Source organism: Drosophila novamexicana, unplaced genomic scaffold (genome assembly GCF_003285875.2).
Source record: "Drosophila novamexicana strain 15010-1031.04,08,12 unplaced genomic scaffold, DnovRS2.1 tig00004554-arrow-pilon, whole genome shotgun sequence".
Classification (NCBI taxonomy): Eukaryota; Metazoa; Arthropoda; class Insecta; order Diptera; family Drosophilidae; genus Drosophila; species Drosophila novamexicana.
Genome location: NW_020825051.1, coordinates 5,459,956 through 5,483,855, shown reverse-complemented (window position 1 = coordinate 5,483,855; position 23,900 = coordinate 5,459,956). Strand labels below are relative to the sequence as shown.

Below are 23,900 nucleotides of genomic sequence, written 5' to 3'. Positions count from 1 at the left end.
ACAAAAATTACGTCTGCTTTAACCAAAAACTTTATTCTATTCTCAAATCTTACAAAGTGCAAACCCAAAATCGATCAGATCTTAGCAAGCCAATTGTACGGATTAGATAACACAACCTTTGATTAAAGGAGTCAGGCGAGCAGGTCGTAGCTGGCATTGCCTGCTTTGCGGGTGCGCCAAAACTCGACATGCTGCTCGGGCGTGGCAAAGAAGGTTTTGACCACATCATCCTTGAGCAGGAGCTCAATCCAGGCGCTCAACTTGGCAAAGCGCTGGCTATCGAAGCTGTAGCGCTCGCCGAGCACATACTTGAGCACAGCCAAACGCTCGAACCAGGGCCAAATCATGTAGTCCACAAAGCCCGGCTTGTCGCCGCCAAAATAGGGCGTGCCACGCTTGCCCAGCTCCTCCTCGAATATGTCCAAGGCAGCCCAGAGCTCGTCGGGTGATGCATCGTGCAGCAGAATCTTCATGTAGCTGCCGGTGACACCACTAAAACGCTCCACCAATATCTTATCCTGAGCACGCTGCAGTGCATCCTTCGGCAGCAGCGGGCTCTGCGGATACTTCTCGTCCAGATACTCAGAAATGATAAGGGACTCGATCAGTGATGGCTGGCCCTTTTCGGCAACCAGATGCAAGGCAGGCACTTTCAGCAGAGGACTGACCTCCACCAGCCACTCGGGCTTCTCTGTTAGATTGATATAGACGCTATGATGAGGCACCTTCTTGGCATTCAGGACCAGATGGGCGCGCTGCGCATATGGACAGAAGCGCATGGAGTAAAGGCGGGGCACGCCATCGTCCGGCAGCGCAGGCCTGGCGGAACCTACAGCAAGAAAAATCAATTGTGACTCAGCAATTTGTGGGCAGTACAAACACGATAAGAATGTTCACCATGAATTCGCGTATTTGCTAATATTGTAAACTTGTTTTTCTCCGGTTGACACGCGGCATATGCGTGTCTTGTTGAGGCTTGTCTGCGATCTACATACCTTTGGCTAAATGTTTTCCAGAGCTCATAATTAGAGGTTGAAGTTTGATGCGGCCAAAAAAATTCGTTTTGGAAAATAACTTAAAATTCTGCTTCTAGTTTAACGAAAACGTCAATTGCTCGCCAATGTCAGCAGGCAACTAACCAGAACGACACATTTTTCTTCTAGAGCCGAGCACTGCCTCAGAGCTTTTATTGCTGCTAAATACTTTATCCTCATAACTTCAGGTTGCCTTGGAAACGCTACGCATGACTATTCAGTTTTGTTTTGGTTTTCTGATGCGATCGATAGCTTCGAACTTCGGGTAATTGAAAATTACATGTTAAAGTAAGAGAAAATCATTGCCAGCGATTTTATTGCACGTTCTCTGTAGTCAACATTCTATGGAGCGAGCTCGAAGAGCGCAAACTTTTGCTCTCTCACATTCGCACTCTCTTAAGTACTGGCGCTTTTTGTGCTTATTTTAAAACGATTTCTTGTTGTTGTTCTTGTTCTACCTTTCGGTCGATAGCTTCGAACTTCGGGTTATTGGAAAACATGTTCAAATAAGAGAAAATCATTGCCAGCGGTTTTATTGCACGTTCTCTGTAGTCAAAATTCTATGGAGCGAGCTCGAAGAGCGCAAGCTTTTGCTCTCTCACATTCGCACTCTCTTAAGTACTGGCGCTTTTTGTGCTTAATTAAAAACGATTTCTTGTTTATTATGCGAATAAAACGCATTGGCTACATATTCGATTTTTAGTTGTACACATTTGTGTACGTTTGTGTGTGTGAACACGCATGCACATACACGCACGCGGTTGCTCAGCACGTCAAGAATCACACTCACTTGTAAATACATATATGTATATATATATATGTGTGCTCACACATACTTATACACGTTGGTTTGTTGGTGTGAATGTTTGTAAATTGAAGAAATGCCGCTTTACAACTTTAATATTTTAATTGAATTGTCAACTACCAAGTACACACACACATTTAGATGAGTAACTTTTGTTGGTTTTTCGGCGGCCTTCAAAAAATTAACTTATCCTATTTACAAAACTCTTAAAAACTCTATGGAAATAAGTGTTTATAAAAATATACGTACACATTTTTGAAATATAAAATATTAAATAATTAAATAAAAACTTAAACGCTGCGTTCAAATTACAAACGAACATTCATTTCACATTAAATATTTGACAATTTGTTAAGATTAGCAAATGCTAAATCCGAAAAAAAAAATTAATTACATAATTGTTTACTTTTCTTCAAATTTTTTTATACGCTTAAATGTTAAATGTTTCGATTGGGGATTTTGGTTTAATTGCGCCTTGTTGTTCGCGAATGGGGAGGGGGATTAAAGTTTAAAACTACATAGATTTAAAAATACTACAGAGTTAAATAATTAATCGTATGGTTTTTGTTTTTTATTTGTTTTTGGTTTTGTTTTGCATCGTTGCCTGACGATTCCGATTCTAAGTTTCGTTTACAGTTTCGTTTCAAGTTTGTCTTCTTGTTGTTTTAGTTAAGTAATTTGTTTGCTCTTCCTCTTCCTGTTTCCCTTTTGTAGTTTTACATTTGTTGCTCTATAAAATATGCTGTGTTTGCGGCATTTTGATCACGGTTCTTGCTGTTTCGTATAAATATTTATCTCGATTTTTCTTTTTGATTAATGGAACGACTTGATTTTTTCAAAAAATGTTCATCTTATTGCTTCTCTCACTCGTGGCCTGACTTCTGGTGGTCTTGTTGTAGTTTTTGTTGTTGCAGCTTTTGCTGTGGATCTGCCTGTGCCCGATCTGGCAGCAGGATTCATGCCGGCGACGTCAGACCCGGCGACGCAGTTGTGGCACCATTGCCATTGCCCCTGCTGCTCAGGCTCTGGCCACCCTGCCGGCTGGCATTGATGTACTTTTTATGGGCCACAGCCGCTGTGCCGGCACCTGAGCTGGCGGCTGTGTGTTGGATTTGGCTGACGGCGGCAGTCGAAGAGTTGTTGTTGCTGCTGCTGCTGCTGCTGTGGACAAGTGAACAGAGAGTTCAACATATGCTCGATTAGGCAGGTCTTTAGGACACACACCCCTTCTGTTCGCCATCCTTTTTGCTATTGAACATGGCCAGTTCGATTTCCGTGTGTTGGCTATTCATGTGACGCACCCATTCCGCGGGCGTTTCAAAGGAGCTGCAACAGAGCGCAACGAGATTAAATATTTTGGGCATGGGCGTTGGCGTTGCCAAATGATCTTACGTGGAGCAGAGGTCACAGAGCAGTGTCACATGATCCATGTTGTTCTCCTGTTGCTGTGAATGCGAATGAGGAGGGATGGGTAGAGATAAGGGCTTGCCCAATACAGCAGCTGCTCCAACGGCACTCACCGACACTCTGCGTCGCTTCTTTGGCACATAGGTTTTCAATGCTCTCAGCGCCAGGTTGCTGTTGGCTGTGGCGCTGCCGCTGCTGCTCCCGGTGCCACTGGCGCTGGCGCCCATCACATTGCCGGCTGGCTCGGCGGCATGTGTGCCCAGGTGGCGCACCAGCATCTTGGTGTCCTCGAAGGATTTCTGGCATATTTCGCAAACGAGCAGCTTGAAATTGTTGTAATCGCGCAGCGTGTGCTCCTCGGACTCGTCCTGCTGCGAGCTGTTTGCCTCCAGCTTGACGGCGTTTATCTTAAAGTCCAGCGGCTGCTTCGGCGAGAGCGGCGCCTCCTGACTGATCTCGTGGTGGTTCTCGTTGGGCAACGCTGCCGGTGGATTATTTGACCAATCGGTTGGCTCTTGTTTAATGGTCAGAAAACTGTGCGGATGCGGCGGTGTGGCCAGGCGTGGCGCAACTGCAGCCGCCACATCGTAGGACTTTACCACATGCTCATAGTGCGGGCCATCGTGCGCAAAGTACTCATGCGGTGGGGCTAAAAATACAAGTTTATGCGATGAAAACGGTTGCTTTTCTGGAGAATTGCAAATCTTTACCTCGATCACAGGAACGCTCGCGGCGCAGACGTCGCTCGTAGACCAGGCCGACATCATCTCGGTCGCGTTCACAGATTGGCTCCTCCACAAGACGATCCCGATCTGCATACTCCGGCCGGCGTAGCGTCGAGTCCGCCGGCTCGGCGGACGACGCAGCCAGCGGGCAGCTGCTGCAACCAACTTCTGTGCATATGGACATGGGCGGTGGGGGTGGAGGTGGTGCAGCGACAGCTGTTGCTGTTGTTGACTGTGGTAGACTTTCGACTTGACTGGCTGCCGCATAGCAGCACTTGTCCTCGGGATCGATGGCCACCTCCTTGTTGACGGAGATACCACCAACGCCACCATGCAGCTTGCTGCTGCTCGCCACGCTCAGCAGACCCGTGTGTGTGGCCATTTTGGGTGATTTGACAATCACCGGACTGTCCTTTGGCATTACGGAAGCGCCCAAGCCGCGAAACTGCTGCTGTTGATGATGGTGCTGGTGCTGGTGCGGATGCGTGTGCAGATGATCCAGGCTGTAACGCGCTGAGCTGCTGCTGTTGCTGCTGCTGCTGGCCTTGGTGCTGTACATATCACTGGGAAGCTGTGCTGACGACATGGGCGGTGGCGGCGCCAGTGTGGAGCGCGTGCCATTCGATACATACAGAGCGCTGGATTCGCGCGGGTGGTGCAGGTGGTGTGCATGGGATTGGCCCGACGCAGAGTTGCCGCCAACGCTGGAAGCGCTGGTGCGACAAAGACCGCGTATTTTTAAGATCTCACCGCCACGCAACACCTCATTCAGAATATCATTGGAGACGGTAGCTTCCCCGCTGTACATATACTGCACTAGGATTTGTATGGCACGATGACTCAGATCGGGCGGAAGCACAATATAGAGGACGCCGTTGGGCGCCGTAATTGGCGCTGTCTCGAACATGGTGGCAAAGAACTGGCTGCAGGAGCTCAGAATGAATTTGTGCGCCGATATGCCCACCGTGGGTATATCCGAATTGATGCCATTGTTGCTATACGAACTGTACAGCATAACGTCAGCAAACTTCTCATTCCTGCAAGTTGGGTGGTTAATAGCTGTCTGCGAGCATTATTTGTATACTTACTTGTAGAGCGTGGCTATGGAAGTGTTCAAATAGGACAAATGCGAGTCCCATTTCAGGTGATAGTTTTCGGCGGCCATTTTTTCGGCCTGATAGCGTTAGTTGAACGCAACTGTTGTCCCCTGTGGCCGTTTGTTTGGTACATAAAAAACATAATCAATAATTTAATCAATAAGTGGCGCGCAAAATGAAACGAAATATCCGCTGAACGTTGTGCAACACTGCGCGCATGTTGTTATCGAAATGTTTATCGACTTATCGAATTGTGTTTGTTTTGATGCACTGCGGCGCATGCATTAGCTAAATTGTTTGTTTATTTTTAAGAATAATGTGCACGAGTGCAGAATTTGATAATCGTCTTATTGAGCTGGTGCGCGCCAATCCCAGTCTGTACGAACGCGAACTGCGGAAAACACCGTACGACGCGCACAAGAAAAAGAAAACGGAACTCTGGTGCAGCATTGCAACCTCCCTTGAAACGGACGGTAAGTGTACCCAAATTTATATAGTATATAGAATTACTATTCATTTTGCAATAACTCGTGCAAATCCCGTCGAAACTGCCAGTGAGTACTTGTATAACACGCTGGAATTTCTTACGTGAGCGTCTACGCCGAGAGTTGCTTAAGGAACACTCGGATTGGAGCTTGTTGCCAAAACTGCGATTCCTTGGACACCACAAGCACTCCGGCAGCAGCGCCCATCACCATAATGAGCACGAGCTGCCGCAGGCTATGCCCACATCGGCGCTCATAAACGTAAATTGGCGTGCACTCAGCACCGACCAGCTCATCGAACAGGATGAGGACGATGCGCTGCAGGAGGCCATGGACGAGCAGCATGTGGCTGCAGTTGTTGTGCCACCGCCAGTCCCACCACCAGCAGCAGCGCCTGCAGCTATTGCCGCGCCAACGGGCGACGACACGATGAAACGCATCGAGGCACTGCTTCAGGGTTTGGGCGCAAATCGCACCAAGGCAGAGAAGAAAGTTCTGGCCTATTTGTGCAAATGCAATCTGCGAGCGCTCAACGATGAGCAAATCGATGATATATTCATTTAAATCACAACGCACTGATTAGTCCCAAATTGTAGAGTATGTCGTTTAGTTGTTGTACGTGAAAATCGAAGACGAGACTGAAGCAAAAACAACTTCAACTATGACGCAGTTGGTTGAAGCGTTTCGTCTCGCTGTTGGTCAAAGAGTGCGCGCGCAAGCAATAACATGTCCAATAACCATGTCTGGCTGCTTTGGGTGGGGTGGAGGTGGGGGTGTTGGGTGGGTGTGTTGGGCAGACGACGCCAAACAAGCATTTAGTTTATTAATTTCGTTGACACTGTCCTGCATGAAGGCATAGGTGTAGCAAGCCCACCCCGATCTCACATACAGCTCACAGCCCCCCTTTACCCGCTGCCCTATCAGCTAATATAAGCCACTAATACTCCAGCGCCCCACGCCCACCGCCCGCCCACCTTGCCATACTTGATGTGGTGTAGTGGCCGTAGAGCGCATTAACACCACATTATCGATTGATTTGGGCAAAGGCACGCACAGAAAATCGATAAGCATGCAGAGCCAATGCAAAATCATGTATATGCTTAAATTGTTTAAACGCCGTTTGGCTGCGCATAAATCACGACAATATTTTAAGTTTCGGTTTATTTATTGCTAATAAATGTTTTTGAAAAGTACGCGCCTAAATCTTATTTAAATGTGTCTGTGTGTGTGTGTGTGTGTGTGTGTACTTAATATACGTTGTATGATTCACCTTGTGCGCTTTCCTTTTGTTTCGATAACTTAACGGTTAAATATCATTTACAAATTGGTTTCTGCTTAACTTCGTTTGTTATTTGTTATTGTTATTCTCCTTTTACAACATTTATGTAGGCACACGCACAAACACGGCGACGTTAACTGCGAACTGCGCAGCGCGTCCAAAGCTCTCGCTTGTCAGCGTACTAATAACCACGGAATAGGACTTCAAAGCTTGTCCTGGCCGCAAAAAGAGCGCTACACAAAAGGAGAGCCAGAGAGAGCAAGAGCGCAACGGAGAGCGTGAGCGTACGCGTGAGAGGACGAGCGCGTGCACTCACGTGCGCATTGTTATTGTTGTGGTTGGTTTGAAGTAACACACACACACAGACACACACAAACACGTACAAGAGGAACGCGCGTAAATTGATTTTCCTTATCGATTTTTTCTTTAGTGAGAACGTTATTTTTTCAAATTGGCTGCGTCTGCGCCTCGGCATCAGTTGCCGGAATTTCTTGTGCCAATTTCTTAGTGATTTCCTCCTGTTCCAGCTGCATTTGTGAGGCTGTCGATGTGTCCTGCTTGAATAACTCGCGCAATAACATTGTGGCATAAACGGCCGTTGGCAATGTGAACTCCAGCAGCAGGGCCGTATACTCGCCCTCTGACTCAGCGGGTTCGGGTGTTACTTCAATGTTTTTTAACTGCTCCCAGTCGGAGGCGATCAGAGTGTCCTCGTGTGTGCTGTACCGGCGGAAACTCCATTTCAAGTCGTCCGTTTGTATTAACAGTTTACGATAGGCACCGCCTAACGCATAGGTTTTCTCCTTGTGCCGCAGTTGCTCCGAGCTTAGGCCCACCTCGGCGAGCATTTCCTCATACCAAGCGGCACATTCGTTGCTGGGATATGTTATATCGTAGCCAGGCAGCGGCAGCACCACATCCGACAGCTTATATTTTCCGCCGGCAATGTCCTCGGCGCTTAATGGCCGCACTTTGCGTTTAAATATTGACTCCTCTTCCAGCAAATTGTCGGCATCACCTTCCAAGTCATCTTCGACCATTTCCTCAGATTCTGCTGGAAGGACTGGCTCTTCTGGAGCTTTGACTTCCTGACCGTTGTCGTCCTCAACATAAACCAGGTCTCCAGGTATTAGCTTCAGGCCAAACTCTTTAATGCGTCGCGATGCAATGCGATTAAAGATCAGGCTCTGATAGGCATGAGGATACAGAAGCAGCATATTGCGTGGTATGCGACGAAGAGCTGCAGCATAATCGTTCTCGCCGTATGTGGCTAGGCCATCCAGCAGTTTCTTTTCAATGAATTTATTGCCATAGAACTTGGCGGCAGCTGCAGCAGAATCCCGATTCTCCCACCAGGCCTCGCGTATGGCACGCATAAACTCCACATCGTTGTCGCGCGGCTTCAGTATCAGCTCACATGCCAGTTTATAGTCGCGTTTGAGCAGCGCCACGCCCACCTCATAGGTGGGAACACTGGCGCTATTACCGAACCGCTGCAAGCCATAATAGTTGATGAAACCGCGCTCCTTCAGTGATTGCAACGCTGCCTCGATGTGCTCCCGCGGATGTGTAATGTGGCGCAGTGCAATGCGAAACCGATTGCCCTTCAGGTCACCCAGTTTCAGCGTATCGGGCCTAAAGCTAAAGTTGCCAATGTAGACATTTCCCATGCCCCGGGCCGCATTGGCTATAGCCTCGGGCGTCCGACGCTTGATGCAAAAGCGTTGCGTGGTTTTGGCGCGTTTGTCTTTGGTGCCGCAATAATTCACCTGAGAGGGACGCAGCCTGTTGAAAAATAATTGGTAATTATACGAGTTTAAAAATACATGTCTGCTCACGTCTACTCACGTCAAACGATTGGCTAACGTTGAGGCAACCTCACTCGTGTCCATGTTGACTTTGTGCACCAAAAAGCAGACAAAGTCATGAGGAAAGTTCCATCGATTGTCAGCTGTGGGTGACAGGAAGATATGTATATAAAGTTGAAGTTAATTTCGGATACTTACAGCGACCTGGCTTGGGCTTTGAGATGCGTATGATTTTCTGCTCCTCGGCAGCGGGCACCTGTTGCTCCGGCTGCTGGTCAAGTGTCTTGGACACTAGTTTGCTCTTGTACAGCTGCTTAACAAGGAGATGTATTTGCGTGCGCTCCTCCTTGGTCAGGCTGCTAACGTTTATATCCACATTCTGGTCAGACTTGGCATCATATTTGGCTGCGGATAAGTCAGCTATCTGCTGCCACACGGTATCGTCAATAACAGTGGCCAATTTTTCACGCCATTCGTCCAGCAAAGAAGGCTCCACAGCTGCAAAGGATATACAGTTAAGACTTTCAACTAATTTACTTCAAATGTGGCTACTAACGTTCAATTTCTATCTTTGGCACTTTGAGATCGTTCAGCTGCAGCACGTGCCCTTCGGTGTCAATTTCGTTCACATGGAAATCGGAGAATCTGGATTTCAAGATCCCCGTAAAGCCAGCTATTTCTGCATTTGTAAATTCCGTTATGCCCACTTGGTTCTCGCGCAGAGTACACTTTTGCTGTGGTGCTCTGCGATGGAAGCCGGTTAGAAGAGAATATAAAAAGCTTATGCATTGTACTCCACCTGTTGCGCGGCTGTGAATGACTATTTCCATTGCTATGCTTGGCATGCTCCTTCTTTTGACCACGCCAGTTGTTTTTGTTGTACGGTTTGGATTGAAAATTCCGACGTCCTCGTCCGCGGTCCTTGCCCATTTTCAACGAATTTTTAGTACGTTTTTGTTTTTCTTCTTCTTTAATCAATATCGATATTTCTTTGAACCCACGTTTTAATCAATTTGCCATTCACATGCATGCGTATGCAACTATCGATAGACCCAACGATAGTTAAGTGGCTGCAGTGACGATGGCTTTGTTATAAAAGTTTATTGTAAAATGAAAAAAATTTCAACACGTTAAGCGAGGCAATTAAAGTCGTTTAAAATAAAAGAAAAGTGATTAAAAATTGTGATAAGAAAATAATAGTATGCTGCCACACATAAGTTCTGAGGAAAACATTCCCCCCGTGGGCAGAAAGGTGTATATAAACCCAAATTTTCATAACCAAATGGCCAGTTCGCTGCAGGCTCAAGGTCGACCCAATAGCATTGCGCTCCAGGCATGGGAACGACCAGCCATACACATCAATCCGCAATTTCTGCTGCGCCAGCGGGAATTACAGCTGCAACAGATGCAACAGCTACAGCAACAACAACTGCCGCAACAACATATTACGCATTATCAGCAAACTGTTGCTGCCGAGGTGACGCCGCCTCCAGCAAAAATCATAAGCAAAGCCAGTACTTGTCTGGTGCGGAAGCAGCCTGTGAAAGCCCACGTGCCCACGCCCGCGTCTATTCTACGCGTTCAGCCGCCTCTGGTTAGCATATCCAAGCGAAAGATCATTAGACAAGGCGCCAGTGTAGCAAAACCAGCCACAGTTACAACGGCCACGCCCACAGCTAGAACGACTCCTGCCGCCAAGCGGACCAAATACAAACTGGTGCGCGCCATATCCCTAACCGCCCACAGCAGCACACCGCTGGTCAAGAAACGTCGATCGCGCGACTTTGTAGCACGCTATGCTCTGAGACGCACAAATGATTCCATCGCAACCAGAAAGTCGAGGTACGTAGCTAGGCAATATTCATCAACTATACTCCAACTTACTTTCAAAACTTGCAGCTTAAAGTCGCATTTGTTGAAGCCCAGCGTCAACAAATCTCTTAGCATGGTTAGCATACACGGCGTCATGTACAAGAAGACAGCTAAGAATAAGCTGACCAAACTGGATGCCAGAGCTCCAGCTTTGAAGACGTTACAGTCGCCTGTGCCGAAGTCAACTAACTCCACCGGTCGCACACTGTTCGTGCGTGGCACCAAGTTCGTGTTGGATCCCTCCGGCTGCCGTTTGACGCGCGTTTCTGCCCATAGCCCACAGCTGAGCATAAACAAAAGTCTGCGTCTGCGCATCGATATTGGCGGCTTGACCTATGTATCCACGCCCAATACACAGAACGTTTTCATACGTACCACCAATCATGTGTCCCGTGCCCATCTCATGACAGCCAAGCAACGCAGCCTGCAGTTGCTCAACCGTTCCCTGGTGAAGACCAATGTGCCGTGTGCTATCTACCAACGGCTGGGCAAGTGTGCGGCACACAGTCGCGGCAAATGTCGACGGCTGCATGACAAGCGCCAAGTGGCCATCTGCCCAAGGTCAGTATAGCCAATCCACATGACATCGACTTGAACTCGTCATGGTATACTTGTAGCTTTCTGCGTGGAGAGTGCACCAAGACCGACTGCCTGCTGTCGCACAATGTGACGCTGGAGAAGATGCCTGTGTGTCGCTATTATTTGCGTGGCGTTTGTGTGCGGGAGGATTGCCCATATCTGCACAAGAAACTGAGTCGGAAGGCGGAGATATGCATTGACTTTCTACGTGGTTACTGCGCGCGCGCCGCGGATGTAAGTTTTGCGCTAAATAATCTCAAAATCTTATTAACTCCTTTGTCATTTCAAGTGCAATATGCGCCATGAGTTTGTGTGTCCGGAATATGCGCGTAGGGGCAAGTGCGAACTGACCAACTGTGTCTACTGCAAGCAAATGAAGCAACAAAAGCTGACTGCAGTCCGGCTCAAACCTAAACCTAAACCCAAACCCAAACTGTCCGTCCCCAATGATCCAGCTGTTACGAATTGCTCGGCCGAGGAAATGCCCAGCAGTTCGCGATATTTCAAGTGCGAAAGTGATGATAAGTTTCAGGTAGATCCGCAGGAGGATCAGCGGTTAGATGAGTGCTTGGGCGATGAGGACACCTCAACCGGCGGCAGCGGACCGCGTCAGCGACCCAAGCTTGGCCAGCTGCCCGCATTTATACCATTGGGTGGCGGCGGCGGCGAGGAGTGATCGATGTGACTGCCTCGGACTAATGTTTCAGGTACAAATTAATTCTTTAAAGTACGTTATTAAGTTGGCATAAGTTTTAATTTCCTTAGTGTTTAGGTTCAAAATACATCAAATAAACTTACGCCTTATTCAAAAATAAAACATTTGAATTTGGCGTTTATTAGTCACAAAACAAAATTGTGTCTTATGTGAAAAAAACCTCTATAACACACTTTACAAAAGCGTATTTACAATTAGTGATATACAAATATGTGTGTGCCTGCATTTGGAAGCTAAAACGTATCATTCTCGCCATCGTCCTCGTCATTATACTGCTCCTCCTCTTCATTCTCCACGTCGTCACCCTGCAAATTGCCGTACATTTCAATTTTGCTATCGAGAAAGTGAAAATCCTTCAGTATGTGCAACTTGTTGCTGAAGCCAGCAATCGACATGAACTTGAAGGGACTCATTTGCCACACCGCAGAGTAGCTGGCCGTGTGCTCGACAGGAATGTTAGCCTGCATCGTGCCGTTGATCGTATAGAACTGTACGTGGTTATGTTCGCCGCCAATCAGCACCGTGTCATCCACAAATTCGCACACATGCACGCGGCCGGGATAGTAAAAAACGCGTGTGCATTCCATAGAGCGCAGATGCCAAATGGCCGCACGTGGACCGCCGCCGCACACAAGCCAGTCATCGTTGACAGACACGGCACCAATCCACTTGCCCCAATCCGGACGCAGCAGTTGCGGATTTTTGTACGGCTCTATCATTGCTGTGGGTTCCTTTTGCTTGTCGCTCCAGAGTCGAACAGTGCCATCCTCGGCGCTAGAGTAGATGCGTCCATCCGGTTGGCCGACAACGCAATGGACATAGTCCGTGTGACCGCGATATTCGCGCTGTATGCGTCCATCCTCCAGATCAATTTGATAGACTACACCATTGCCACAGCCTGCGTACAGGGTATCCGTTTCGGTGCATAGCCAGAAGGAGTTGACATCAGGCACCTCAACGGCATCCACCTGTAAGGGTATTTTGATTTCCCAGGCACGTTTTGTGCTCAACGTTTGCTCCTCCTCGTCCCACTGCACGCCGTAGATGAGTCCAATGGCGCCTACTATGAGAAAGTCGCGATGGAAAGCGAGGCAATTGACGTCGACATCGCTGCCCTGTGAGAATACCTGTAGCTTATTGGGCGGTTCCTCCGTGGACTTATCCAGCTCGCTTAAGCTGCAACATAATTGTGTGTAACTTAGAAATTGTGTGCTTAAATAGCTGAAGAACTCTACCTGAGGACAAAAATATCTCCAAAAAGATTGCCAGCAAACAGGAACTTCTGTGATGTCGAAATGGTTTGAGCCAAAACGTTGTTATAAGCACGTTTTAAATCTTTTTCCCTCATTTTTTGTTTGTTTATGATTTTCCGAGTAACAAAATCTAGAACGCGGTGATTATGCCGGCTGTTCTTTACAATATCGAGTGCCGCCTATCGATTGTTAAGTATACATGGTTGTGTTAGAATAACGATATATCGATACTTTTAACTTAGTGGCAACCTTGCCGAATCTGAACTGGGGACATAATAAATTTTCAAAAATTATCCAGTTCTAATTAACGGTGTCTTTATGCACTTGTTTCATGTCACTTGAAATAATAAGGAAATGTACAATAATTTTACATTTTTTTGTGTTATTGCCATCAATTCATCCAGAATCCAGTTCCGAAAAAATGCGCTTTTGATTTTAAGCAAAGTTCAGTGACATGGGAAATATGTGCAAAGGTGAAGCAAAACAATCTCTCGGTAGCCCGAGTTAGTTTATTCACCTAATTATATGTTTCGTTTTGTAAACAAGACATTTGCGCCAATGATTTAGTAATCGTTCAAGCATTAAATTTTTCAAATTGATTGGAATCTCTCAAATCTGGGTACATTTTAAAGTTCTGTTTTATTTATAAGCCTGAATAATTTAATTTGTTTATTTGGATTTTGAACAGCCTAATTGTATTGTTGTTATGCCATTGACGATTATTGTGACAGCTCTAATTTAAATGCAAATTTTAATTATAATATGCGATCCGATCGATAATTAATTATCGATCCGTTTTAGGCGGCGCCAATTTGCCGCAAAAACCAACTGAACGAGAACAAAGTTTACACTGAAAAAATTCCACAAACGTCGTAAACTTCAAAATTGTGCCTCCCCAGCACACGCTCATTTCCAAATGCGGTTTTCCAACTTTAACTATGGAGGGTGAATATCTAGTTTTCGATCTCGTTTGATTAGCTTTTGAATATCTGGTACAAGCTGAGAAGTTGACGCATTCTAAAATCGACGGGGCCAACTAATTCATTTGACTGATTTGTATTAATGACTTTCTTTTAAATGAATTTAATACGCTTGATAAGCAATTCGCACAGGTTTTGGGAAATCCCAGACTTGCTAAAGAAAAAAAAAAACTGGCGCCAATCAATTTCTTTGCCTTCGGGCCAGATCATCTGCTTTGACTAATGATCGACGCTTCGCGATCTTGAGTATGAAATTTGTTTGTTACACTCAAGCCAAACGGATCGTCATGGGAGTTTGGTATTGGTATTGGCCCAGTATTTTATAATTATTTCTTTTTTGTTTGGGAATTCCCAAGCTCTTTGGCTATCTTTCACAGCGTTGACTTGTTTGTTGCCGTTTCTTTCTTCTTTCCCCGTTCTTGTTAGTTTTTGCTCTTTTAACGAAATTAGAATTTGGCTTCAGCATAAAACGAAACTAACCTAACCGGATCTAGTTTGCCGCAACGTATTTAAACATCTCTTATTTTATTTTATTTTACTCATTTTTTGGAAAGCAAACGTATGTGTCTTTAATCTGGGGAATACGGGACAAGGGAGGAGCTGCCGTCGACTACTGGTTCTACGCGTTCGCTGACGCTTATCATTCGCATTCGATTTGGAATGTTTCTTTTTTGTTTTTTTTGATTTGTGAATTTGTTTAGCTCAAATCAAATAAATCGCTGTGGGTTGACGTCAACGTTCGTTCGATTTGTTATGGTCATTTTGTGGGCGGGTCTAAGCCAAGGCAAATGAATTGCAACCTTTTGGGGCGGTGGGTTAATGCACCGCTCCAATGTCAAGGGTTCTTTTACTGCCTCTGGACTTCACGTCTCGTCAAGGCCAACTACTTTCTCTCGCAAGGTAAACAACATTTTGGCGCCAGTCTCGAGCCGCTGAACTTTGCTGACAACAACAAATCTCTGTCGGGTGTTTCCCTGATAAGATATTTGCATAAAATTGAAATCAAAATTTCGAATATAAATCTTGCAGCTTCTGACGGTGGCATTTTGCACACAATTCTCTGCCCTTAAATCAGAGCTGCCATTAGCTTAAATCAAATGAAATAAAATCAGTTTTTTATTGCATTTCGATCAACCAAATGAATAATGAATATATACATATACATGTATATATATATATATATCTGTATGTTTTTATGATGTGCCGAAAAACTAATTTGTGTCTGAATTGGCCTGGGCCATTCTCTATAGAGAACGGGAAGTGAAATGCCAAATACCAGATACTCGACTCGAGACTCTAGACTGTATATGAAATATTTTGCGATTTCAAGTTTTCTCATCCACGCCAATTGGCGGGGTCAAGCATTCTCGAGTTCTCGATGTAATTTTCACACCTAATGCCCCATTGAATTTGCATATTTTTCGTTTTAGCTGTTTACCCAGCCGAGGTGTGAATCAATCCAAAGAGTTTTATATGCCCCCAACGACATTTTAGAACAGAATAAAAAAACATATTTTGTCTGTTACATTTTTGTTGTATTGTTTTTATGGTATTTGTTTATTTAGTACATTTAATTAATGCGATAGACGTCGGCGGTTCTCTCATTAACAACATTCCAACTTGGCGCCAAATCAATTAACTTCCATTTCAATTTGATTATTGGCTTGATTTTTATTTATTTCGGTTTTTTTTTTTTTGGTTTTGCGCAGCTGAGCAACAAACTGGAAAACTTATAGAAAATACAAAACAAAAACATTTCTTGAGTCAAGCCGAGAAGTTGCCCACTAAAAACTAGAACTTAATTTGCATGTTTATTTGTTTATAAAACAAACGAAAAAAAAAAGAAGAAGAAGAACATAAACCCACATATAGATTCATCTTTGAATTCTGCTTAAAATCGCATGAAAGTTGCGCCCCAAAATTAACAACATTTCTCGGCAACTCCGACTCAGACTGAGACTGAGACGTAAATTAATTAATTAATAAATAAATGAAAAAAAAAAGCACATGGCGCCAAAAAAAATATATATATAAATAAATAAGCTGTTAATAATATTAAGCGGAGTTCCCGTTGTTGCGTTGTTTTTTTTTTTAGCCACTTTCAAAAAATGAGAGAGAAAAAATGCAAAGTTCGAAAACAAAAACAAACTGTCATATTGTTTTTTTGAACATAAACTGTTGAAAAATGTGCGTTTGCATAATTAAAAGCGAATTTATCACGAAATTCTGCGTGCCAGCAGACCAGTTCTCCCGTATCTCTCTTTCCCTCCCTCTCTCTCGCGCTCTCTCCCTCTTTCTCGCTCTCACTGTCTAATTGGAATTTGTGAAAATTACGCACAATCTTGGGCAAAGATCAATTGCAATTGGCCTGAACAGGAAAGCACTTGAACCCAGGCACGATAAGAGCTGTTTCTGATACGAGATCGACTTTAAAACAAGATTTTACGACTTGTTTGCTGTCATAATAACAAGCTACCGCAGCAGCAGCAGACGACAACGACGACGACGTCGTCATCGTCATCAACATGATCATCGTGACGAAGAGCGGCTCCAGATGCTGACTGGGCCCGGTTCCCGGGTCTGATCTCTCTCAGCGCGCAGCGGCTCAGCGGCTCAGACAGATAACCGGCAAAGAAATTGTTATAAAATATCACGACATCGTCAGAATGGATTTAAACCGAGGCGAACGCTTGAGCCGAGCACAACCAAAATACGCTAAACTCGTGAAGTGAATCATATTACGTGAAAACAACAAAAACAGCAACAACAACAACAACATAAACATTATCAACAAGTGACAACAAGTGACAACAAAATGACAACATTGAGTGTGAGGCTCAGTTTGGGCCTGCTGCTGGCCGTGCTGTGCCAGCTGGCGCCCAGCGCCGGCTATGCCATTGGCCAGGCCAAGTTTGGCAATATCGAAAAGTTCCCCTACCAAGTGATGCTCATCGGCAAACAGCTGTGGCGCAAACGCATCCTCTGCGGCGGCACATTGCTGGACAAGCGCTGGGTACTCACAGCTGGGCACTGCACCATGGGCGTCACACATTTCGATGTCTATCTGGGCACGCGGAGCGTGGACGCCACGGAGCAGCTGGGCGGCCTGGTGTTGCGCTCCAATAAGTTCATAGTGCACGAACGCTTCAATCCCGAGACGGCGGCGAATGATATAGCGCTGGTCAAGCTGCCGCAGGAAGTGACCTTTACGTCGCGTATACGGCCGGCGGCGCTGCCCGGCAGCAGGCAGCGTCTGGAGCCGTTTACGGGCAGCAGTGTGGTGGCCAGTGGCTGGGGCGCCATGGTCGAGATGACCAACTCGGATGCGATGCAGTATACCGAGCTGAAGGTGATCTCCAATGCCGAATGCGCCGAGGAGTACGATGTGGTCACGGCGGGCGTGCTGTGCGCCAAGGGCCTGAAGGACGAGACCGTCTGCACTGGCGACTCCGGCGGCCCGCTGGTGCTCAAGGGCACGCACACATTGGTGGGCATCACCAGCTTCGGGCCCGCCGACGGCGAGGGTGGCGGCGGCTGCGAACGCACCAGCATTCCCGGCGGATTCACGCGCGTCACCCACTATCTGGACTGGATCGAGAGCAAGATTGGCAGCCAGGCTCAGGCCCAGGCTCAACGGCATCCACAGCATCCGCAGCAGCCGCAGCACGTTTATCGGGATGATAATCTCATTTAGATTGTGTGCTTTGTGATCTTAACTTTGACTGAATCGTCTAGCTTTATAATTTATATTTTGTGATATTTTGTAAATACTCCCCTGCCCCCTGCACCCTCGCCCTCGCCCTCACCCTCACCCTCGCTTAGCTAATTTCCAAATTGTGCATGAATTTTGTTGTCTTAGTGTATAACTATTTAAATATCTATTATTTATTCTAATTGTAAGTCCAAAGTTGAAAAAATCAAAAAAGAAAGCAAACAAAAAAAAAGTATGCGAACAAAATAAAAATTGAACCGAAAGCATTTGAAACAAAAACAAAAAAACCCGCCCAATCTTCACGATTTGTTGTTGTCTTTCTTTTTTGTTGAAGTCATGCTGACTTTTTGGCAAACGGAATTCCCGCTTGGATCCAAACTTTTACGTCGATGATACGTTAATTTTCACCTAAGCTAAATCTTTTGCCCATGGCCCTTACATAATGCCCGTCTCTGTGCCCAACTATTCATCTAAGTATTTACTTAACACTTGAGCTCCAGCCACTCTCGAGAACCTCGAGGTCCACTCCAGTTGTGGCCACTTTGTCGGATGACGCAGTTCCGTGATAGAAGGCAGATGATTCCATTCGCTTGGAGTTTGCTTCTGCTATGACTTTCAGTTTTTTTTTTCCTACTTTTTGTTATTGTTCTGTCATAAATTATGTCAGTTCGATTCTATGCTAAAGCTCGAGCACCTGATTCGTTATTTATTTAAAAGATGACGTACGCTGATTTATTCATTGATATCAATCACAAATCTCTACATATAGTATATATATATATATTCTTATATACTTTCACATAAATCTTAAGGTGCTTAGTCATTCCGGCTGGGGAAATTTGTATGAATGCGTTGCACAACATCCTATAAAAGAGTTCAAGGAGTTCAAAGTGCAAGAAACTCTTCAGAATCTCAAGAGCTGCATCTTTATAAAATATATATTCAATATTTTCTACATTTATAGTAGATATCAACAAACTGGTTATCTTTACTAATTTGAGCACGTGGCGCTCACAAGTCAAGGTAATTGAACGTGAGGTTCTCTGCCCTTGAGTTCTCTATTGACTCTTACATATAACTAGCTAATTAGTTTAACTAAAAACCAAACGTGATTCGAACTTAAGCAAAACCTATTTGCATTTCATAAATTAATGAGCTGTACTAAAAAGTTCAATTTAAGTAAATTGCAATTGGTTTTTTTTTTCACATAAACTTTATTGTCGTGTAGATTTTGAGTGATTTTGTTGTTGTTGTTGTGTTTCTTAATTCTGATAGATTTTTGCGTAAACTAATGTTTACTTAAAGCACTTGACCGGCTATAATTGTAGCTAAAGCTCTTGGGCCTGGCCTGGACACAATCGGGCCTTTTGATTAGATAAACAAAGTTATTCGACTAAGATTTACTTATATTTTTGGTGTTTAGCTTTGATTTGTGCGGATTTCGTGCAGGTTTTAGGTTCTAAAGTGTTGCTATTCAAATAAATTCCTTCACGTGGAATCGTTTAACAAACTTTAGCAGCTCGCTGCTTTTTTTGGAGCACGCAATCGATGACCTCCACCACCTCCATGAAGATGTCTTCCACATCACGCTCGGCATTAATCTGGAAAATGAAAGCAATTGTGAGTGTGTATATAATGCGAATATATAGTTAAATTGGGACTGCATCCCGATCCCTTCATTTATCTAACCCTATTTGGAACAAGTTCGAGTCGGATTTGCAGTCCCGAGTTATATAGTTACCGTCATGGTTTTATCAGCATATAGTTCCAGTATGGCGCTGGTGTTGAGCTTGAAGGTTTGCAAGCGGGAACGGATCGTCGCCTCGTTGTCGTCGGCGCGCTTCACTTCGGCGGCATTGGCGCGTGCCAGGATGCGCTTCAGCATTGTGTCCTCGGAGCAATCGAAATAGAGGGCCAGGTCGGCGGGCGCAATTTTCTGCTCGAATTCAATGCCCTGGTTCTTCTCGCGTGGATAGCCATCGATGAGAAAGCCTTTGGAGATGCCCTTGGTCCGGGTCACGGCCGCGTTCAGCAGCGAGAGCACCTCCGCATTGGGCACCAGACCGCCACTCGTCATGATCTCCTGCAGCTGCCGACCCTTGTCCGAGCCAGAGGCCACCTGTGTGGGATTAAAGAGCGTAGCTTGAGAAACTCTGCTGTAGATGCAACTCGAATCTTACCTCCTCGCGCAACAAATCGCCGCTGCTCAGATGCGTGAAGCCATATTTCTCCACGATCTTGGCGCATTGGGTGCCCTTGCCGCAGCCAGGTCCGCCCAGAATCCAGATGATGGGTATGTCAGACTGTAAGAGAATAGCAGCAAAGGCGTGTCGGATTAGTAGGAGCCAAATAGCCAGACGGGCACAACAGCAATTAGCCAAGTTAGTGTTCACAGATTGGATGTAAGCCTTAGTCGAGTTAAATGGAGCAGAGTATCTAGAATTGTTTTGTTTTGAATTTTTCATAATTTATTTTTGTAATTTTCAGCCGCCACAGTGCATGCCATATATGGTACATCAATAGATAATCGTGGTATTTAATGCCCAAAGGACACGGTCATCCCGGGGGCTACTTACAACGGCTTGCGCCCTGCGCAGCTGCTCCGCTTTCAGTTTCTCTTGGGCCTCCTTCTTCATGGCCATTTGGTGACACATAAATAACTACACAAATGGAACGTGAATATAGGCAGAGAGGCAAGTACGTATCAATTGCATGGGCTGTAGGTTTTGATAGCTTCACAAGTTCATTGATTAATTATTCCAATTTTAAAATTGGAATTTAACAAATAACAAATAAAAACAAAAATAAAAAAGGTTAACGCTAACACGTGCAACATTTTTTATTTAAGAATCAATCTAGGAAACAAAAAAACCATAATCAGTTTAAATTCTCTTAATTAAGCAAACTATGAAGGAGGTAGAATTTTATAGACTTTCTAAAGAATTAGATTTATCAACTGTATTAAACCTTTTTTTTGCTTGATTTCGATGAAGGATTCTAGAGAAGCCCACCCAAAAATATCTCTAATATCTCTCCCGATCCCAGGTTAATTCTCCAAAAAAAGAAATATCTATTTATTAAAATATAATCCCTTCAAATTGTCTTAATTAAACAAACTATGAAAGTTGTAGAGCTTTAAAGAACTTATAAAGCATTTGTAGATTTTAAGGCTCTATTCAACTAAAAAGTTTTTTTCCCTGATTAAGATGAAGGATTATAGAGAATGCTACCCAATCCAAGAATTATTATTCCAAACAAGAAATACCTAACTCTTCAAATACAAACTATGCTAAGAGCTCAATTCAATCAAACACGAATTTCTAGCTATATATTATAGTTATAGAAAGTCAAGTCAAAGTAATTGATGGGTTCATCTATTTTGACAGCGTAAAAACCTCATAATCTAGACTAAATAACTAGATAGTATAGGGTGTGTATACTTAGTATATAGTTAAATTATAGTTATTAGTTTTGCTGGCATTATGCCAAAAACAAAATGTTTGCCGCCAACTTTCAAATACACAAAATTAGTGCAGCCTTCAAAAAGTTCTATATATACAAATATATTTATATATATATATCTGTACAATATACTATATATAGATTGTACAAATGCGAGTGTGCGTGTGTTCATAAATTGTAAGGCGCCAATTGACATTGATCTTGAACGCATTTAACTATATGTATATATATATATATATAATATTGGGGTAATGTTCTATTTAGATCTGGTATTTATCCAATCTAGATTTCGACTCAATTAACGCCCCATAGATTTTGCCTACCAGTTTATGGCGTAAATCGCAGAAAACTCTTGCTCTGATCTGGCGCACAAATCAAATTTTATAAACAAATAAAATTTGTTTTATTGCTGCCCAAACTACAGTTAGGCCCATGGGAATCTAGCTTGTGTAGGCGTAGAATTTTTGTATATTAATATTACCCTCTCTCTCTCTCTCTCTCTCTATATACATATATATATTATATATGGCCCCCCTGTTGTCGTTTCGACTGTTCCGCATTGTCGCACCTAACGAACAATTCGTTCAGGAATTAAAGAAAATATATATATAGTATAGAAAGAGAGGGCGAGAGGAAGGGAAACCACATGAATGAATTTGGGGGCCGTGCAGGTTGTTTTTTCCTCATAAATATTAACACTTATTGTATTTGTAGCGCATAAATTTTGTTGCTCTTAATCTCGCACGAGTTCTTTTTCACAAATTCTCACAATTTTCAAAGCATTTTCTTTTTTTTTTTCGTTTTTGTTAGTTGTGTGTGAGAAATTTATGTTTTTCAATGGCATTTACGTAAGTTGTTAAGATTTGTTTTTCGTGTATTGGTTCAGCGACCTATGAATGACATTTGCAGGGATACGACGGGGTTTTGGTATCGATTCAGTTCCTTAGACGCGTGTTACACTTAAATATTTTATAGAACAGTTGTTGAAATTCCCAACAAGTGTGCTTAAGTTTTAAAAACCCGCGAGCGCACACACAGACACACACACACACTTGAAACCCAAACGGAACTAAAGGAATTTTTATTATAGCCGACTATTTTGTTGATTTACGTACATATATATATTTTTAGTGCAAAAATTCCATGCGTCGCGACATTGTGTCGTCGTCGCCGTCGTTTAAACAATATTCAACTAACCAAAGCCCAAACTAACAAACAGAAGAGTGAAAAAAACTCCGGCTTGGAGTCGCCATCGCCATAATGATGACTGACTAGTTCGGGTAGCCACAATAAACAGATTCTCGCTAATGAATCAAGCCCCGCCAGAAATTCCTGTGCCGCCAGCTTTAACCTGTCGATAATTTTATGCAAATCTTTGGACTTTGACGTCAAAAATTCGCCTGGCTTGGAATGTGAAATTTTTGTTTTTGTTTTGTTTTTGTTTTTTATTGGCCTTTTCAGTTGTTAATTTTTTGACTCAGTTATTTTTATAGCCATGCAGCGGGCAATTGAAGTTTGTCACGAAATGTGTAACGCATGGAAGAAGAAGATTTCTCTAACTTATAAGAAATCTATAGATTGTTATTAACCTCATGGATCGAATAATATAACTAACTTTTTTATTATTTAAGATATCTATGCTCCTTAAATATGCGCAATATCTTATCAAATTCAGGCCATTAAATCGTAAAGCTCCGAAAAAAAGAATTGGTCAAATTTCCCTTCTTATACGAATAAGTTTTTTATAACTGTCCAAATTTGGCATTTACGAGCTTAACCAAGCATATAAACAAAATCTTATCAACTTGGGACTATATACGAAATGTTTCTCCGTATTTGCAAGGGTATTCAAACTTCGGCGAGCCAAAGTTAACAGTTCTTTCTTGTTTGTTTCTATTGTTGCTTTTTTGGCCAGTTATTTTTGCTGTTGTTGTTGTGGGAATTTCACAGGCACACAAAACGGGCACACTGGTAACCGGCTCGCCTCTTCGTATTTACAGCTAACAGCTGATGCCGCGCAAACCCAAGCAAACGGCTTGTACGCATGTATGTAAGTATGTAAATTTGTTTGTTTGCTTGTTTGTTTCTAAGTGCTCAGTAGAAATTGCACAAGGTCAAGTGGGTAGCGATGTAGAGCCAGAGCTTTGAGCGGGTCCGAAGGTCAATCGTGCCGAGGATTGCCCTACACCCTAATCTATCTAAACAATCGTTCGTTCGCGTTTCTGTTGGTTGTGGTAACGCAAACAATTTCAAATCAAAGTGAAAGCCACAAATTGTTTATAGAGAAATAAACTAGTACACACACACACGCACACACACATACTCACCATGATGATGTATAATATAAGGTATATGAGGCGCTGATGCGGGCGTTTTGCTAAATAAATCGCGAAATGCTTCGAGTGTAAGAGTCGCTGCTAAAGCTTGTTGTTGTTGTTGTTAACTTGCACAGAATTTCGGTGTTCTTGATTTTGATTTGTTTTTCTTTTGTGTTGCGGCCAATTCTTTTCCGTTATGGCGAATTTCCACCCTTAATGCAGCGTGTGTCGAGAGCGACTGAGTGTAAAGCTTTCGCTAACGGTTTCGAAAAGCTAATGCCATGCAGCTTTGGTTGAGCTTTGTCGCTTATCGCTGCCGCGTACTGTGGTGCGTGTGTAGAAAAGTGTATTAAAAAAAAAACGAACTAA

General features: G+C 44.0%; 8 protein-coding genes across 10 annotated transcripts; 3 read left to right on the top strand and 5 right to left on the bottom strand.

Moving 5' to 3' along the window:
- Nucleotides 1-54: 54 nt before the first annotated feature.
- Nucleotides 55-1,121, bottom strand: LOC115769900 (pyrimidodiazepine synthase). The gene is made up of 2 exons (XM_030714921.1): nucleotides 996-1,121; nucleotides 55-829 (listed from the first exon to the last, which is right to left on the bottom strand). Exons 1-2 carry the CDS (start codon nucleotides 1,021-1,023, stop codon nucleotides 132-134), a joined length of 726 nt encoding a protein of 241 aa, XP_030570781.1. The 5' UTR covers nucleotides 1,024-1,121; the 3' UTR covers nucleotides 55-131.
- Nucleotides 1,122-1,226: 105 nt separating this feature from the next.
- LOC115769897 lies at nucleotides 1,227-5,164 on the bottom strand. 2 transcript variants are annotated; one of them, XM_030714916.1, is made up of 6 exons: nucleotides 5,060-5,164; nucleotides 3,957-5,008; nucleotides 3,360-3,895; nucleotides 3,232-3,284; nucleotides 3,064-3,165; nucleotides 1,227-3,000 (listed from the first exon to the last, which is right to left on the bottom strand). In XM_030714916.1, the coding sequence occupies exons 1-6, from the start codon at nucleotides 5,134-5,136 to the stop codon at nucleotides 2,796-2,798; spliced, it is 2,025 nt and encodes a 674-aa protein (XP_030570776.1). In that variant the 5' UTR covers nucleotides 5,137-5,164; the 3' UTR covers nucleotides 1,227-2,795. The 2 variants fall into 2 exon arrangements, with proteins under 2 accessions (XP_030570776.1, XP_030570777.1); XM_030714917.1 differs by having other exon boundaries at nucleotides 1,227-2,997.
- A 164-nt stretch (nucleotides 5,165-5,328) lies between these two features.
- Nucleotides 5,329-6,318, top strand: LOC115769750. Its single transcript, XM_030714692.1, has 2 exons — nucleotides 5,329-5,541; nucleotides 5,624-6,318. The coding sequence occupies exons 1-2, from the start codon at nucleotides 5,385-5,387 to the stop codon at nucleotides 6,115-6,117; spliced, it is 651 nt and encodes a 216-aa protein (XP_030570552.1). The 5' UTR covers nucleotides 5,329-5,384; the 3' UTR covers nucleotides 6,118-6,318.
- A 415-nt stretch (nucleotides 6,319-6,733) lies between these two features.
- Nucleotides 6,734-9,618, bottom strand: LOC115769748 (pseudouridylate synthase 7 homolog). Its single transcript, XM_030714691.1, has 5 exons — nucleotides 9,440-9,618; nucleotides 9,197-9,384; nucleotides 8,839-9,138; nucleotides 8,681-8,783; nucleotides 6,734-8,617 (listed from the first exon to the last, which is right to left on the bottom strand). Exons 1-5 carry the CDS (start codon nucleotides 9,568-9,570, stop codon nucleotides 7,279-7,281), a joined length of 2,061 nt encoding a protein of 686 aa, XP_030570551.1. The 5' UTR covers nucleotides 9,571-9,618; the 3' UTR covers nucleotides 6,734-7,278.
- Nucleotides 9,619-9,721: 103 nt separating this feature from the next.
- LOC115769584 (zinc finger CCCH domain-containing protein 3) lies at nucleotides 9,722-11,788 on the top strand. The gene is made up of 4 exons (XM_030714460.1): nucleotides 9,722-10,482; nucleotides 10,540-11,073; nucleotides 11,130-11,325; nucleotides 11,381-11,788. Exons 1-4 carry the CDS (start codon nucleotides 9,842-9,844, stop codon nucleotides 11,765-11,767), a joined length of 1,758 nt encoding a protein of 585 aa, XP_030570320.1. The 5' UTR covers nucleotides 9,722-9,841; the 3' UTR covers nucleotides 11,768-11,788.
- Nucleotides 11,789-12,028: 240 nt separating this feature from the next.
- On the bottom strand, nucleotides 12,029-13,336 carry LOC115769585 (THO complex subunit 6). The gene is made up of 2 exons (XM_030714461.1): nucleotides 13,042-13,336; nucleotides 12,029-12,982 (listed from the first exon to the last, which is right to left on the bottom strand). Exons 1-2 carry the CDS (start codon nucleotides 13,152-13,154, stop codon nucleotides 12,040-12,042), a joined length of 1,056 nt encoding a protein of 351 aa, XP_030570321.1. The 5' UTR covers nucleotides 13,155-13,336; the 3' UTR covers nucleotides 12,029-12,039.
- Nucleotides 13,337-16,302: 2,966 nt separating this feature from the next.
- LOC115769586 (brachyurin) lies at nucleotides 16,303-17,939 on the top strand. Its single transcript, XM_030714462.1, has one exon. The coding sequence runs from the start codon at nucleotides 16,855-16,857 to the stop codon at nucleotides 17,731-17,733; it is 879 nt and encodes a 292-aa protein (XP_030570322.1). The 5' UTR covers nucleotides 16,303-16,854; the 3' UTR covers nucleotides 17,734-17,939.
- Nucleotides 17,940-18,945: 1,006 nt separating this feature from the next.
- On the bottom strand, nucleotides 18,946-23,893 carry LOC115769326 (adenylate kinase isoenzyme 1-like). Of its 2 annotated transcripts, XM_030714063.1 has the most exons (5): nucleotides 23,541-23,893; nucleotides 20,328-20,411; nucleotides 19,932-20,054; nucleotides 19,493-19,870; nucleotides 18,946-19,352 (listed from the first exon to the last, which is right to left on the bottom strand). In XM_030714063.1, the coding sequence occupies exons 1-5, from the start codon at nucleotides 23,541-23,543 to the stop codon at nucleotides 19,254-19,256; spliced, it is 687 nt and encodes a 228-aa protein (XP_030569923.1). In that variant the 5' UTR covers nucleotides 23,544-23,893; the 3' UTR covers nucleotides 18,946-19,253. The 2 variants fall into 2 exon arrangements, with proteins under 2 accessions (XP_030569923.1, XP_030569924.1); XM_030714064.1 differs by lacking the exon at nucleotides 20,328-20,411 and having other exon boundaries at nucleotides 23,541-23,888.
- Between the last annotated feature and the right edge of the window lie 7 nt (nucleotides 23,894-23,900).